General features: G+C 39.2%; 1 protein-coding gene across 1 annotated transcript; it reads right to left on the bottom strand.

Moving 5' to 3' along the window:
* Positions 1-238: 238 nt before the first annotated feature.
* On the bottom strand, positions 239-12,660 carry LOC117537748 (probable E3 ubiquitin-protein ligase HERC4). The gene is given in 25 exon segments (XM_034203080.1): positions 239-1,062; positions 1,186-1,288; positions 1,885-2,068; positions 2,449-2,519; positions 2,620-2,677; positions 2,768-2,934; positions 3,343-3,486; positions 4,041-4,079; positions 4,081-4,144; positions 4,180-4,289; positions 4,429-4,548; positions 4,876-5,027; positions 5,491-5,671; positions 5,867-5,963; positions 6,086-6,145; positions 6,266-6,357; positions 6,496-6,554; positions 6,799-6,953; positions 7,112-7,239; positions 7,341-7,432; positions 7,776-8,003; positions 8,377-8,456; positions 8,559-8,706; positions 9,668-9,707; positions 12,475-12,660. Coding segments are annotated over 25 exon segments (2,988 nt in total). The 5' UTR covers positions 12,655-12,660; the 3' UTR covers positions 239-826.
* Positions 12,661-15,471: the final 2,811 nt, after the last annotated feature.

Here is a 15,471-nt window from a genome sequence, read left to right on the forward strand (position 1 = left end):
CCATCCTGTAATGCAATGTGACTGCAAATGTTGTCTATATCAGAATGTCACAGGGAAAATAGATCATACAATATCCCCAAAAATACATTTAAAGTAGTTATAAAAACGTAATTGACTAAATTGTAAAGTAATTATTTGACTTAGAAGAGATATTCCTTTGCTCTTAATCCTTTACGATGCCAAAGGTAAGATAAAACAGAACAAGTAAAACATATATTGAATAAACTGGAAACCGGTATTGAATAGAAAACACATTTATTTAGTTTGTTAGGTTACAAAGTTAAGAAAATACATTTCCTGATTAACAAAGATTTTGTTTTACTTTGATCACACAAACATAAAATATTAACTTACATTTTAAACTTGTACAACGTGAACGGAAGAAGTCTTTAATGCTAAGAATGTCATCATAATGTTTCAAAAGCATGGTGCTCAATCCAGAGTGGACCTACTGTAACAGTGACAGAAATGGCAGTAGCCTGATTTCTGGACACACAATTTGTGGAGAATGATTTTAAAATGTTGGCCCACTATACACTTTAAAGTGTTGTGTTACGTCAGGCAGTTTTTATTTATTTTTAAATCTTTCTTCCCTATTCAAATGTGTGTTTATGCTAAAACACCGGTCATACCTATAACAGAGTTCCCAAAAAACTGATTTCTTAATATGTCAACATGTTTAAGTACAATCAAATAAAATACATGCATAACTGTTTCTCAAACTACTGAATAATAGAATATGGACTGCTGATGAAGCTTACATTTGGCAGATTATTCCGACAAAAATAACAACTCTTTAAATGATAATAATGCGGACTTCATTACTTCATTCTGTAATGTCTGCTTTCTTTCAGAAGCCTCTGTTGTGATTAATAGCCTGGAGGAGCCTGGTGTGCATGGTCCTCTCGGCCGGGTACCTCTGGTAGACAGGCAGTAACAGCAGATGGTGGCAGGTGAGGGATTCTGGCTTATCGATCTCGGTGGAATCGGGCAACACCGCGACTTTCATCTGAACACTCTCCATACCCAGGAAGGGAACACGGTAGGAGCCGGTGACGAACACTGATAACAAATAAAGAATCTTAAATTAATGAAATACAACTTCATAGAACACCAAGGAAGCTAATACTGATAGGGACTCCACTTGAAACGGAATAAATTATGTCAATCATTTCTGATACTTACGAAATAATTTTTTCTTCTCCTCCGCGGTCAGATTCTCAAACACCTCCCAGAAGGTCACGATGTTTGGATGCCTGTCATGGTAGTCTCCTTCATAAACTGTGTTCTGTTTGGAAATGACATGTGGAAAGTTACTTTACATCTCCCCTACAAGCACTTAAAAACACACAAAACTGTATGAACAAGCAAAGTAACTGAGCATATCTTAAAGGTCTCATGTTATTTACCTTTTTAGGCTTATTTAAATATTTTTGGAGACTACTAGAATATGTTTAAATGCTGTAATGTTCAAAAAAACCATTATTCTTCTCATACTGCCTGCAAGAGCTGTATTCAGCCTCTCCCAAAAGCTCAGTCTATTCTAATTGGTCAGCGTTTCCCACTAGCTGTCGATTGGTATCTCAAATCTGATTTGCTCTTTCTTAGACAGGATTTTAAATATGTGGATCAGCAGAACATTTGAATTATTTATTGCTGAAACTTTCCGAGTATCTTTAGTATATATGTATATGTCTGTGTAAAAAGACATGAAAAAGTGCATATTGCATAATATGTGACCTTTAACTGAAACAGTCACTTAAACAAATACCTAAAAAACGGGTCATCTTGTTCTCCATATTTTTGTGATATATTCTTGTTTCAAATGAAATATCCTCAGACATAAGATAAAACATTATTCTGAATATCTGAACTTCAGCAGACCTTCTTGAACACCTCCCAGTCGTAGTTCTCCTGGCCCACCATCACTGCCTGCAGCTCCTCGGGCTGGAAGAACTCCACCACGTCGATATCACACACTTTGAAGAAGCCTTTCTTGAACGCTTCAAACACTCCCTCCACTGATTTGTTGAAGGCATAGTTGACGTAGGCATCTACAAACTCTTTCCTATTAAAACATTTAATAAAAGAATATACAAAAGATTAAACCGAGTGCTGACATTGAGTATCCCACACCTAAAAAAAAAAATTCTAAATGTTTCTTCTGTAATACACTTTACACAGTAGAGCAACTCAACGCTACATCTTTAATGAAAATAATGTATTTTTTTATGACAGGTTTAACTGCTAGATGGCAGCAAAGATTTGCAGTCGACGTAAAAAAGAATGGATCATTGTGTGTTTGTTGACAGCATGTACTGCTGAATGGCAAGAAATCTGGGAGGTTGTCAAAGACACAGACTGACAGAAACTAAATACATGTTTAAAGCTTGTGAGGCAGACTAAAGCTGTGCAGATCAGATTGTTAAATACAACAGTTAACCGTACCTGTTGGACGCTGTCACAACTTTCCCAGTTTCTTTCGGATTAAGTTCAGCTGTCTCTCCGCCCCAGGGCACCTGGTCAAACAAACGATTACAGCCAGAGTGGAATATGCAGAAACACATGTGGGCAACAGAGCAGAAGAATGCCTTTCGGACTGCGATTGAGTAAACTTACAGTGAAAGTAATTTTGTTGACCTTATCAGGAGGGCAGTCCAACAGGATCTGCCAAGACCTGTAAACAAGAAAGTCAATAATACAAAAAGATCAATCTGAAACAACTATAACCTGCAAACATTTCAGAGAAAGAATATGTGAGTCTTACTCTCCCATGACAGGGTCGAACTCCTTCATGTCGTCCAGTGAGGGTTTGACCTTGAGCAGCTTCTTGAAGAGAACCAGTGGGAAGCGCAAGTGGACAAGGTTGTGGTGGTAGAGAGCCAGGCCGCACAGAACGCCAAACAGGAAGTAAGTCTTCTCCTCTACTTTTGGCTGTTTGGTTTATGCCAAAACACATTAAGATTTGGTAGGATTCAATAACGATGAAAAGGTAAAATGTACAGTACAGTATATCAGAGTTATACATTCACGTCTTTGTTCATAAGACTTTTATAGTAATCACCTCACTTGTATGTTAAATTCATTCAAATGAGGAATTTAATAAGTAAATGTATAGAGGACTGGGCAGTATATCGACAATATACCAATATATTTTCAAATGTACCAAGCAGCCCCTCCAAGAATGAGCAGCGGGACCGCCCCATCCACACAGCTATGGGATATGTTAAGCAAGAGAGGAAAACCAGAGGTCTTTCATTTTGCGCGAGCAACGCGAGAAATGGCCATGACATGGGCCCTTTAATTTAATTAATGGTTTTGTGTTTAAATATCGTGTCTTACCCTGACAGGGAACCAGGCCAGAGTGTTGCTCTCGTTGAACATGAACATTTCAGACTTGGGAGACATCAGCTCTTCAAACACTTGCAGGAAGAAATCTCTTTTGTAGACATCCATCACCTTTGTCCTGTCTTCATCAAATTGCACCTTCAAAGGATCAAATAATGTTTTCATTATTAACAGTCCTTAAACTAGTATCAGCTCTGGTAAATAAAACATCCTGTCATCCATTGTGGGCTTAGAACTAAGACACTCCAAAATGCATAATTACTACACCAACAACTCCCCTTACACAATCCACTAATTCATGCTATTGATGGGCACATTTTAAAAACTTAAATGTTTACTGTATTGACATTTTGCTCCAAATGAAGTCAACTGATTTTACACATAAAGTAAAAAGTATTGAAGCAATGAAAAATATGCTTTTAAGTAGCATTGTGGGGACTATAGGATCCAGATGTTGTTGATTTGTGACCCATTACAGAGAGTAGATCTTCAGATATCTCAGCCTACATTGCTGTGATTTTGACAATTTTTAATTTCTTGTGAATCCCACAACATATGGAAGTGCAACACTAAATGGCTGAAGTATCCATAAAATAACTCTGAAACTAAGTATAAAAAGACAAGGGCTACAAAATGTTGCCTCAGGCAACTAAACATGGCAACATTTTGTAGGTATGTTGTAGTATGTTTACCAAAAGCTCCCTCTTGAAGGCGCAGTGGTCGGCCGCCCCCCAGCTGTCTGAAGGTGTCCTCCACCAGATGAGAGCGTCTTAGGGTGAAAATAACTAAATAAGAACTTCAATAAATTGATTAGAAATGATCTAATGTTACGAATACTGTACCTTTGAGATAAACGCATAGTGATTAAAGACTGCCACCTTTTGAACCAGAGTGAACAGGAATGGGTAGCGGCAGAAAATGACGGGTGTGTCGACATCATCCTTAAAAGGAAATAAATTGATAATAATAACTAAATAAACAATTTCAGCATGAAGCATTTCAACAGAAAATGCTCAGGATAAAATCACAAATAGTTAGAAATAAATGCAATATCTCAAAAATGGTAAGATATGTTTTTACCTCCTCTTTGGAAAATCGAAACCAAAGAGCAACGTCCTGATTTAGCAGCACACTGTCACTGATCTCCTCTACGCAGAAGGTGCTCGGTGGGACTTTGTAGGACTTTCCAGCTTTGTTTGCCTATAAGTAAAACACACGTTTAGCCTCAGAGTTCATTCTGATCACCCATAAAGATTGAACAATCATTTTTCCGACCTCTTCTGGGAAACGAAAAAGTTTGCTAGAAAGGGCCGAAACATCTGCCTCGAAAGGTAGCAACATTTCAGATGAGTTACAGGGCAGACTGTAAAATAACCTTTCTGACACCAGCAAAAAAACTAAAAAACTCTTTGGGGCTGGTTCAGATAGTGGGGAAAAGTCTTTTTATCCTTTTATAAGGATAAATGTTTTCCTTTCATGTTTGGTCCTGAAATAAAAAAAAATAAAAAAGTAAAAAACGGCACTCACTTTGTACAGCATCTTGAGGACCTCCACCAGGTATTTGACTCCGGGGTTATGAGTTACAAGGAGGCCATTTCTGAGCAGGAAGGCCAGGGCCTTTTTGAACACCAAGATGTGCTTCATCAGTATGGAGGGTCTCAGGGTGGACCACCAGCGTCCTGAGAACAAAAGGCATTGTCCGTCTTGTATTAGAGAGCTCAACACACTGCAAGTAAATAGCAGATCTTTACCAACTTGACCAAATTAGCAAAACATGCTTGGACATGCTTGTTGTTGCCATGTTTTTTTGGCAACAACAATGTGTACATTTCTTGATCTGACAAAGTTATTAATCTGACACAACAATACAATATATAATATAATTAGCTGGCTAATGCTATGTTGATTGTTACTTTCAGAAAACATGAAAACCAGTTAATCTGACATTAATGATAAAAAAAAACTATTTTCTGAATTTGTTTATCAGTTAACAATTAAGTAAATTAAATAGTATTTATGCATGTTAAAAATCGACTGGTTTTAAACCAATAAACTATTTGCAGTCTATTGTTGTCTTTGAAAGTACCTTGGATCATTACAAAACCAAACAAAATACTTTAGAACATTTTTGCTGTCGTTTACTTAGTGTATCTTGAGTCTTCTCCTGCAGATCTGCAATATTGATCGCCAGCGCCAACACCGGCTGCATGACATTACACTCCTCTTGGAGGAGGGGACACGTCAGCAGAATCAGGAAGATTTCTGGTGATTTTAGGAGATGGCTTGAATTGCAGAGCAAATCAATCAGGAGTGTAAGATTTACCTGCAAAAAATAAATTGAGATTACATTGTAATGTTTAAACAGCATGAATAAGTTTGTGAAAAAAACTGTTTAGTGGCTAGTTTGAACCATTTCCATGCATAGAAGGGATTTAGAGCCTTGTGGGTCACAACTGTATCTCAGTTTACGTCTCAAGCAAAAGAGAGTAATGCTTGGCAGTAATTCAAACGTCTTAACTGATTGTTTGATCCATGGCACTGCCAGCATCTGGTCGAAAGCTTCGCTAGCTGCATCAAGGTCCACAGTTAGAGCACCTGCTTCTGATGGAGGCCCACTGATATCAAAAGCAAAGCATTACAACTAAGTAGCAGAACCAGAATGAGTTGATGGGATTCAGAAGATCTTATAATTCTTATTTTTTTAATTCATGAGTTAAACAATAGAAAAATAACTCACTCAGCCTTCGTGAAACTTGCAACAAGACTTGTGTTTGACTGAAACATGGAAGATATTTCTCTGTTGAATAAAAAGAAAAGGAGGGAAACCATGAAAACACTGCATCTGCTGCTGGATGTATGATATTTTATATGTGCAGCTACTTAACTCCAACCGTAATTAAAGTATGAAAATAATTACCTCTTTGCCTCTACGTTGCCATGTGTCATTGACAGCCATTGTTGAAGTTTGGTCTCATCAAGTCGCCCAGTTATCTGTCCTTTGTCCAAACGCTTAAACGACAGACATGAGATTTAACGGATTTAAGCTCTGGTAAAAAACTAACATTAAATCAAGGTAAAACAAAAATCAAATCTGTACCTATAGAAATTATTCATGCAATATGCACAGTGAGTCTCTGAACATATTACCTGTGGAGGTGAAGTGTAGGTACAGCTTGTATTCCACCCAGCTGATATTTTCAAGTCTGCTTGAACCAGGAAAAAACACATTTGCAAATGTAATTTATCTCTGTTAGTTTGACACTACTTCTACCATAAAAAATACATTGATTAGAACTGCTGCTAACTAGACTTATATTCTCTGCTAAGGATACTATTTCTCCAATATGCCTTCACAAAGCAAATAGTTGTATGTTGCTATATTAATGTTCTGAATTTTTTATTAGGGAACTTACAAATATACTAAACACCACCCTGGCCATACATACATACCCTTGGGGACAGCTACCACACTTTCAGTGGTCCATGGAAGAGATACCAGAGTGGGAGTTAGACTATTTTCTGTTCGTCCTGTCCCAATTTGACCTTTGGCCCCATCGCCAAAAGCCCACAGCTGGCCAGAGGAGGACAAAACCAGTGTATGACGTCTGGGGGACAAAAACAATTGTGATTGTAAATCAATAATAATAAAAAAAATGGATAGACGTGCAATAGGTGTCCTTTTTTTATTGTAAATGTAATGAGCTAGTCACTCTAAAACGCCACAATACATTAAGCCTTTCTTAAATGAAAACACTGTTTTCACCTGCCACAGGAAATGTGTGATGCAGGTCCATCCAAACCGTCCACCAGTCTGGGTTTCAGTTCATTATCAGATGAGTTGTGACCGAGCTGACCGTAGCTTCCCTCTCCAAAAGTGAAAACCTTGCCGTCCTAGAAATCACAGCGTCACATATCAAAATAAGCAACATCCTAATATTTGTATTATGTTTACAATGGAATTTATGATTGGTTAAAATCTGAAGATTCAGTACCTTAGTTAACACAGCAGAGTGTGCTTCTCCACAGCTTATGAAGGAGACACCCAGAGGTCTGAGGGCGGGTACCATGAAGATGTTGAACCTGCCTGATAAATATGATAAAAAATAGAATAAAAGATTCCTGTTTCCAAAATAATTATACATACAAGCTATGATGGTCTGTACAATTTCAATATTTGAGGTTAACATTTTAAAAGCCCTCTTTTCTCTGGACAGAAGGCTTTTATTCTGAAATGTTACCAGGCTAAGGTTGTGGAAAATGCAGTGACTCCAAAAATTAAAAGAATACTGGCTTGCAATGGGCAATGACTATTATTTATAAACAAATCCATATTTCTAACTCTAAAAATGACAAAAGCCCTCCACTTGCATGGACAATTTGCTGCTTGCTGAACATCACATGACACAATTGAAGTACATAATTGTTACCCTTCTCGTCCACCCTGTTGAGACCCAGCTGGCCAGATTTATTGGCCCCACAGCAGTACACCAGGCCTGGGAGTGTGAGGAACAGGGAGTGGGTCGCTCCGGCCGTAACCTGGGTAACCGCTACGCCGGTCAGAGCGCGCACCAGGTCAGGTACAAACTGCAGCGACACCTCCTTCCCCAGGCCTAGCTGACCATGACTGTTCGAACCCCACGAGAAGACATCGCCTCCTGAAAAGTGAAATAATAGACTTTTTATTTTTACAACACACAAAAATAACTGTAAGACTGTGGGCTTGTTCAGAAGATAATGTCACATTAATACTGATTTAAAAATGAAAAAAATTGAACATTCAACATGTAGGCCTATATTCTCTTTTTTGAAATGTGTTGCACCTTTGTCTGCCTTAAGCTCCCACTAATTAAAGAACATTTACTTTGCACTAAATTGTCGGTGGGGAATAGGGAAACTGGCACAGTGATAAATTAACATTAAAATCGAAATCATTATTACACATAACTAAATATAACAAACTGTGGAACAAACAATGTTACTGTTGCATACCATATCAGAAAGATGGCATCAGTATGTGCATTGTCATACCTTTAGTCAGAGCCAGAGAGTGGGAGTTTCCACAAGCAACTTGAATCACAGGTATTGGCAGTGGCATCTGCACATGACTGCATGTTGACGAAACAATAGCAAGTAAAAATTATCAAACAAATGCCTACTTTCAGACCTAAGTATACATATTCATATATTCCTGCTTAGTGTGAGATCGTACTGGTCTGTTGTGGAGTAGATTTGGTAAAAGGCCTCTCTGTCCGTCCTCTCCTGCCCCCCAGGAGAACACCTTTCCAGATGCACACACAGCCAGGCAATGGTCCTGACCACAAGCTATGGCCACCACATCGCCCAGCCCCTCCACACGACCTTATACAGGGGGACAGAAAAGAGGATAACATATCAGGCATGTGGCGCAATGGACTAGGGCATTGGTATTCAGATCAGGGGAGCACAGGTTCAAACCCCACTGCAGTCAGCATGTCGTTGTGTCCCTGGGCAAGACACTTCACCCCAAGTTGCTCGTGTGGGGATTGCCCACAGTATTGAGTATGTAAGTCACTTTGGATAAAAGCGTCTAACAAGTAACATTGTAATGTATATTTGGAATAACAATATCGCCATCTAATACTAAACAAATCAAGCAAAACGGTTCCAAACATGCTATCAACTATACATAAGAAAAAGTGACAATGCTCATAAAAAAAATGGTGGAAAAGTAGGCTACTACTAACTAACTACATTGCCTTAAATGTAAAAATGTTGAGTTCATTTACTTACTGGTTTCATTTAATGCAATGTTATTCTTTTACAATTTAGGTAATCTTAAATGCAGGACTATATTACACTGTATTTTTTTACTTTAAAGTATCTTAATTATTGTACTGCCACTAATTCCCACAAACCCGAATACATCACTGTAATGAATGTTCCAATTTCCCATCTGCACAGTTTCGTTTACCCCTTGTCAGTGAAGACAACGAAAGTTATGCGTGATGTTCTCACGCATAACTTTCGTTGTCTTCACTGACAAGGGGTAAACGAAACTGAAACGTAGCACAGCTGATTGAGCTGCACAAGAAGTTCATTTATGGATTTCGATGCAGACTCATAAGATAATGATTAAACACAAGATAAAGTCAATGTAATTGTCTTGAAAGACGAAGAACCATCAGATATTCCTCATCCTCAAAATATATTAAATTTAGATAAAACATGTCATGATAAAAAACACTTTACGTTTTTACTAAAGTACTAACTGTCTAAGTTGTTATTATTTTATGGGCTACTACATGGCTATTTCTTGTTATGTCGAGATTCTGCAGCCTACCTGTTCTCCCATCTTTACGGTTCTTTCGTCCAAGTTGTCCCTGAGAGCATGGCCGTATCCACCATTGAGGTCACCGAGGTCCGGACCTCGGTAATATTTTCCGAGCTGTGTATATAACAAAACTTGTGAAATAATTGCACTAAACGGGGTTATTTGTAGTACTTCCAATTACTGCCGATGGGGGCGCTGCATAACTACGTAGCCTCGATTAAAGCAAACAGAAGAAGACGACATGTATCAACAAACCACCGCAGCCCGGACTTGTACCGGAGCAGCGAAGGAGTGATGAGGTATCTAGAGATCTGAGTCCAGCAGGCTGCTTGTGTTTCTGTTCATCAGGACATCATATGACCAGCAGATCCTGTGTGAACGCTCTACGTTAGTCAGTGGACGTCCGACAACATGCACACTAACTTATATTGCAGCTATACGTTGGTTTTAAATTGCGTGAATAAACTAGCTAGAGAGCTAAAGTTAATTACATTCATCCAATGTCAGAAGGATTACCTTTTCAAACGTTGTAATGCTTTTCTTTCATTTCAATTTGAGTAAAACATTGAAGATATAACATTGTATTGTTTTCTTTTTACACTGACTCAGATATAATGAAAAGACTACGTCAGTCGAAGCTCAGCTTTGGTAAGGAAGAGAGAGAGAGAGAGAGAGAGAGAGAGAGAGAGAGAGAGAGAGAGAGAGAGAGAGGAGGAGAGAGAGAGAGAGATAGAGAGAGAGAGATAGAGAGAGAGGAGAGAGAGAGAGAGAGAGAGAGAGAGAGAGAGAGAGAGAGAGAGAGAGAGAGAGAGAGAGAGGAGAGATAGAGAGAGAGAGAGAGAGAGAGAGAGAGAGAGAGAGAGAGAGAGTAGAGAGAGAGGAGAGATGGAAGTCATGGAGGAACTGCAGGTACAGTCACACAAAAATGTAGGCTTAAAGGAATGGTATGCTCATGACACTCATTTTTAAATAATTATCATCCGATAAAACAGACCAGTCTCTGCCAGTCTCTCTCTTTTTTTTTTTTTTTAATCCGATGACATTATCAGTGATTTTAAACTGATTAATTACCGAAATAACATCAACACTGTGGACGGCGCCATTTTACCGGACGTGACGTAAACCATGCGTTTGGTTTCGAGGACACGTTGATGTTCATGTTATTTACTGTAGTTACTCTCTTCAAATATGCCTCATTGTATCGCGAAACATTGCCACAATTCTGATAGGAACAATCCACGGAATGCTTGGTTCCATCTGTTGCCAAAAGGTAAGCGTAGGAAGTACGTTCGGAAGCAGTGGCTAGCGAAATGTGGCCGGCCCGAACCGAAAGATCCACAGGCGCATGTATGCAGCGAACATTTCAAGTTTCCGGACGACTACTATGAGTATGATAAAACATAACATGGGATTTATTGAATAACCATTACTTAATGGAGATGCAGTACCATCGGTCTTTCTGGTGTCATCACCGACCAGGACACCAGTTCGGCCAGTTGAGAAATCGCCCTCTGCAAGTGTGAAGCGACGGAGGACCAGAAGTAGTGCTCGGAGTAAGAATAAGGTATGTTATAGCGCATTTCCATTGCAGCGGGTAGCCCCGTTTAAACGTCCTTTATCGTCCAGGCCAGGCCAGTTTTTGGTGGCCTTTCCATATAGCGTAGTACCAGCTAGTGGGTATTTCCCCCCAGTTTTTCCGGCCCCATAAAATCGTGGTTCTAGGGCCAGGGACAACGAGGCTGAGTATGCTAAACTAGAGAGGGAATCGCTAGCAAGGGTGGTACTACATGCATACATATCTAGTATTCAAAATCATTGTATCTACTAAGTAGTACTAAGTAGGCTCGAATCTGTATGGCTGAATTCCCCCTTCCAATCTCTTCATATTGCTCAAAACTTCGCCATGTTTTCGTGTGTTTACAAAGTGAACGCATGGATGACGTCACGACCATCACGTGACTACTGAACATGGGCAAAATGGCAGCGGCCTGACGGAATATACAGGTTTTGATAAAAAAGAGCTATAAAATCATTATTTACCGGGGTATACCGCTGATTTCTTCAGGGTATGGTTTAAACATAATGTTTCACTAAATACTGAAGTTTTGATTAATTATCTAATGAGTGGAGCATTCCTTTAATAACCCCATCTATTTATCTATCTGGTTTATCTATAACAATAGGCATCATTTTAAAACAACATACATCTATTGCAGTTATGATGTCATAATAACATACAATTGTATAAAACATAATTTACTTACATCTTCTGTTCAAACAAAACAGATTTAAATAAAAATAACAGTGCAAACAAACAAGTGAAATGAACAAAATGGCTGAATTGCTTTTAATTCACTGGCAGGAGCGACAAGTGAGGAGGAGCAAAAAGTAAACAACAAGGGAGAGATTGAACAAAGAGAAAGAGTAGAGGACAGAGAGAGTAATGAACAGGAAGAAGACAGAGAGACTAAAGAAGATGGAAGAGAGGGGGCAGGTTATAGAAAGGAGAGAGACATGGAAAATGAATGTTGACAATGTTTTGTGATCATTTTAGCCTCTTCTGCATGTCCAGATCATTAATAGTAAAAATCAACTGATTCTTATTATGTATTACACTTTAAAAAATAATTGATGCTGACATTGTCAGTCCACTGACATGGTTTGAAATCAATATATTATCCAATTTGTGACCCCTCACAGGACTTAAAAAGCACCTAACTAGATCATGAAAATCCCCAAAATCTCGGGGGGTATCCCCCGAACCCCCCTAACATGTTTGGACCTCGGTATTTAGGAAATCCTGGATACGGCCCTGCCTGAGAGTTGTTTCCACATGACAACACGCCGCCCTCCCCGTTGAGCAGTAAAGTGTGCTGGTCCCCGCAGCAGATGTCGGTGATAACCCCGGGGACCGACCAGGACATCGGGCTGAGGGCTGTCTGTGGACCGAACTGTCCACTGGAGCTGTCTCCCCAACAGTACAGCTGCACCATCATGTAGTCTCCACCTGGACTCTGTCTGCAGCATTTGCGCCTGCAATTTATCCCCTCTGATGTTACCTTCAAGTGCTGTCGGAGGTATCAGAATGACAATAGTAAATATGCATCTTTACTTCTCTTTCTGCAGGTGTTGCATATTAAGTAGGCTTGCTTAAAAAGTCTAGCACGTTAACTAAGTTTGTAACTAGCTTAAATGTGTCATTTATTTTTCCAACAAAGCAAGCAAAAGACAATTTAATAGAAACAATGATGTAAGTTGTCTAATTTACGAGCCTGCCAATAAGACAGGAAGGTAGCATGAGAGACACCAGCTACCAGAAGAGATCTCTTATCTTTTAAAAGTCATGTTGACCGAAATGCTGAAACATAATGTAGCAAAATATAACTAGGTATATCTGCAAAAGGAATAAGTGGATTTTTTATGTTTAGGGTGTTCCGACCAAATTGATTAGGTTCTTGTGTTGTTTTTTGTCTGACATAAATGGCAGAAATTCTTACAAAAACTAAAATGTGGACCTTTGAAATACAGAAACAGAGATATAAACAAGGCATTCATTAAACATTTTATTATTACATAGATATTTGTCAAAATTATAGTAGATGTGCATTAAACTGACTCCTGTTTGGTTTAGTTTCACAGAAAGTCGGTGTCGGAAAGTGCACATTATTTTAATGTTTTTTAATATTTTAATTTGATTTAATCATAGATTTTCGCTTGTAAGGAGTAGACATATGATTCAGATATCTGCGGAATCGCTAGAATCGTAGCTTTTCAAGAGTATCTCCTGTGAGACTGTACCCAGGGCACAGCAGCCAATATTGCCGCTCAAAGCAGCTTGATTCGGCGTTACACTGTGTGTGATTGGTGGATTTGTGTGTCAGTCAAGGACATCTTGGCCGGCCGGCAGCCATGTCGGTCTGAAATGACCAATGGACACTCTAGAAATCTAAGGACCTACCCACCAATACAAAAATATATAACAGGTGTCTCCCATCAGTTTCAGTCTTTTAGTCTGTGAAGAAGATAGAGAAAATGGCTCGAAGGAACTTTACCGTTGCGGACGCGCTGGATTTTATTTTCGCGAGCGGCAGTGAAGAAGATGGCTCATCAGAACCTGAAGGCTTCGACTCTTCTGAAGAAGAAGAATACAGGGACAGCAGGGATCCATTTGAGGATGGGTAAGTGTAAATATAACTTGTAGTGCATTTGCCATTTTGTGAGGAGTACCGCGAAAATGAACAATGGATTTATCAACCTTTTTATTTTCCCCTCATGAACTTTTTCTCGGGACAAAATAGACTCTTGATTAGTAAACGTTTACTCTGTGTAAATGTTATTTATGTGTAAACGTTATTTTGGCATGTATAAGTAAGGTTACATGTGTAGATGAATAAAAAGAATCCTTTATTCGTCCCACAACGGAGACATTTATAGACATGTATTTTATTTGATCATACTGTTCTGTACAGATGAGACTTTGTCATAGACTTATTTACATGTGTGTCTGTGATAAACTTTATTTATGTGTAAACGTTATTTCGGTGTGTATAAGTAAGGTTACATGTGTAGATGCATGAGATAATCCTTTATTTGTCCCACAACGGAGACATTTATATGTGTGCCTGCCATTTGTGGGGAGTGCTATGTAGTAATGGGGAGTTGTGTGTGTGTGTGTGTGATAATTGTCTCACAATTTTTATTTGTTTTACAGAGAGGTTTCACAGCTGCCTGGGCCTAGCGGCCCACAGATGACATTCATCCAGGAGCCTCCAGCACAGTGAGATCTACCGTGGATCAAGGGCCTTCACCACTGCCATCCCCACCAAGCACTAGCGGACCAGCATCACGACAGCTGCCTCCATCTCTGCCTGCAACGAGGTCAAGATACACCTCAGCTCCGCCACAGCCATCACCATCAACCCGGACAGCAAAGAGGTCTCGTAGAGCACACATACCTCCCACACAGCCACCAGCTGCCCATGCACCATCACCCCCACCTGCACAGCAGCCAGCTCCACTGTCTTGGAAGACAGGCGAAGACCCTGACACTGCTCCCCCTGTCTCCAGGTTTCAACCTGCTCGCACACCCGGGCCACAGCTCAGCTCAACAGTATCAAACAAACCCCTTGACCTGTTCAAGCTGTTCTTCAGTGCACTAACAGTACAGACACTCTGTACCAACACAAACAAGCGGGCTGCACAGGAGATGGGAAAGGGTAAAACCTACAAATGGACTGACTTGACTGTAGAGGATTTCTATAAATACATGGGGCTGCTGAAACTGGACAATCTACTGGAAGAAGGATCATTTTGTCAGTGTATAATGAATAGTTGGTTGAAGGAAAAAAAGTTCTGATGTTCAATATTGTAAATAGTGAGATTTTGCAGTTATATTTATATACATTGTTGGTATTATAATAAATTGTTGGTTGAAAAAAAAAGTTCTAATGCTCAATTCTTTTTTTTTTTTACACATCACATGAACCTTGTTATGTGATATGAAGTCATTATTCAGTCCTGATATATCTCAGTCCCTGCTGTGGTGAAAGTAGAGTGATTGACAGCTGTTTTACTCAGAATTCGAATTTTATAAAATTTCATTTTAGACATGAATAACACATTTATATACAGTGTAATTCAAATATTTCAATACTTTTGTAATCCTAAGACTTTGGTAACCAAATCTAAAACACCAAAACAATTCGATCACATGAGTAAATTTGTGTTTTCACTGTCAATGGGTGCGATCGTGCGATATAGCGTGTATGTAATATTACATTAGGCTACAAATACTGACTTGAGCCCCACCACTG

The sequence above is a fragment of the Gymnodraco acuticeps genome, unplaced genomic scaffold (genome assembly GCF_902827175.1).
Source record: "Gymnodraco acuticeps unplaced genomic scaffold, fGymAcu1.1, whole genome shotgun sequence".
NCBI lineage: Eukaryota > Metazoa > Chordata > Actinopteri > Perciformes > Bathydraconidae > Gymnodraco > Gymnodraco acuticeps.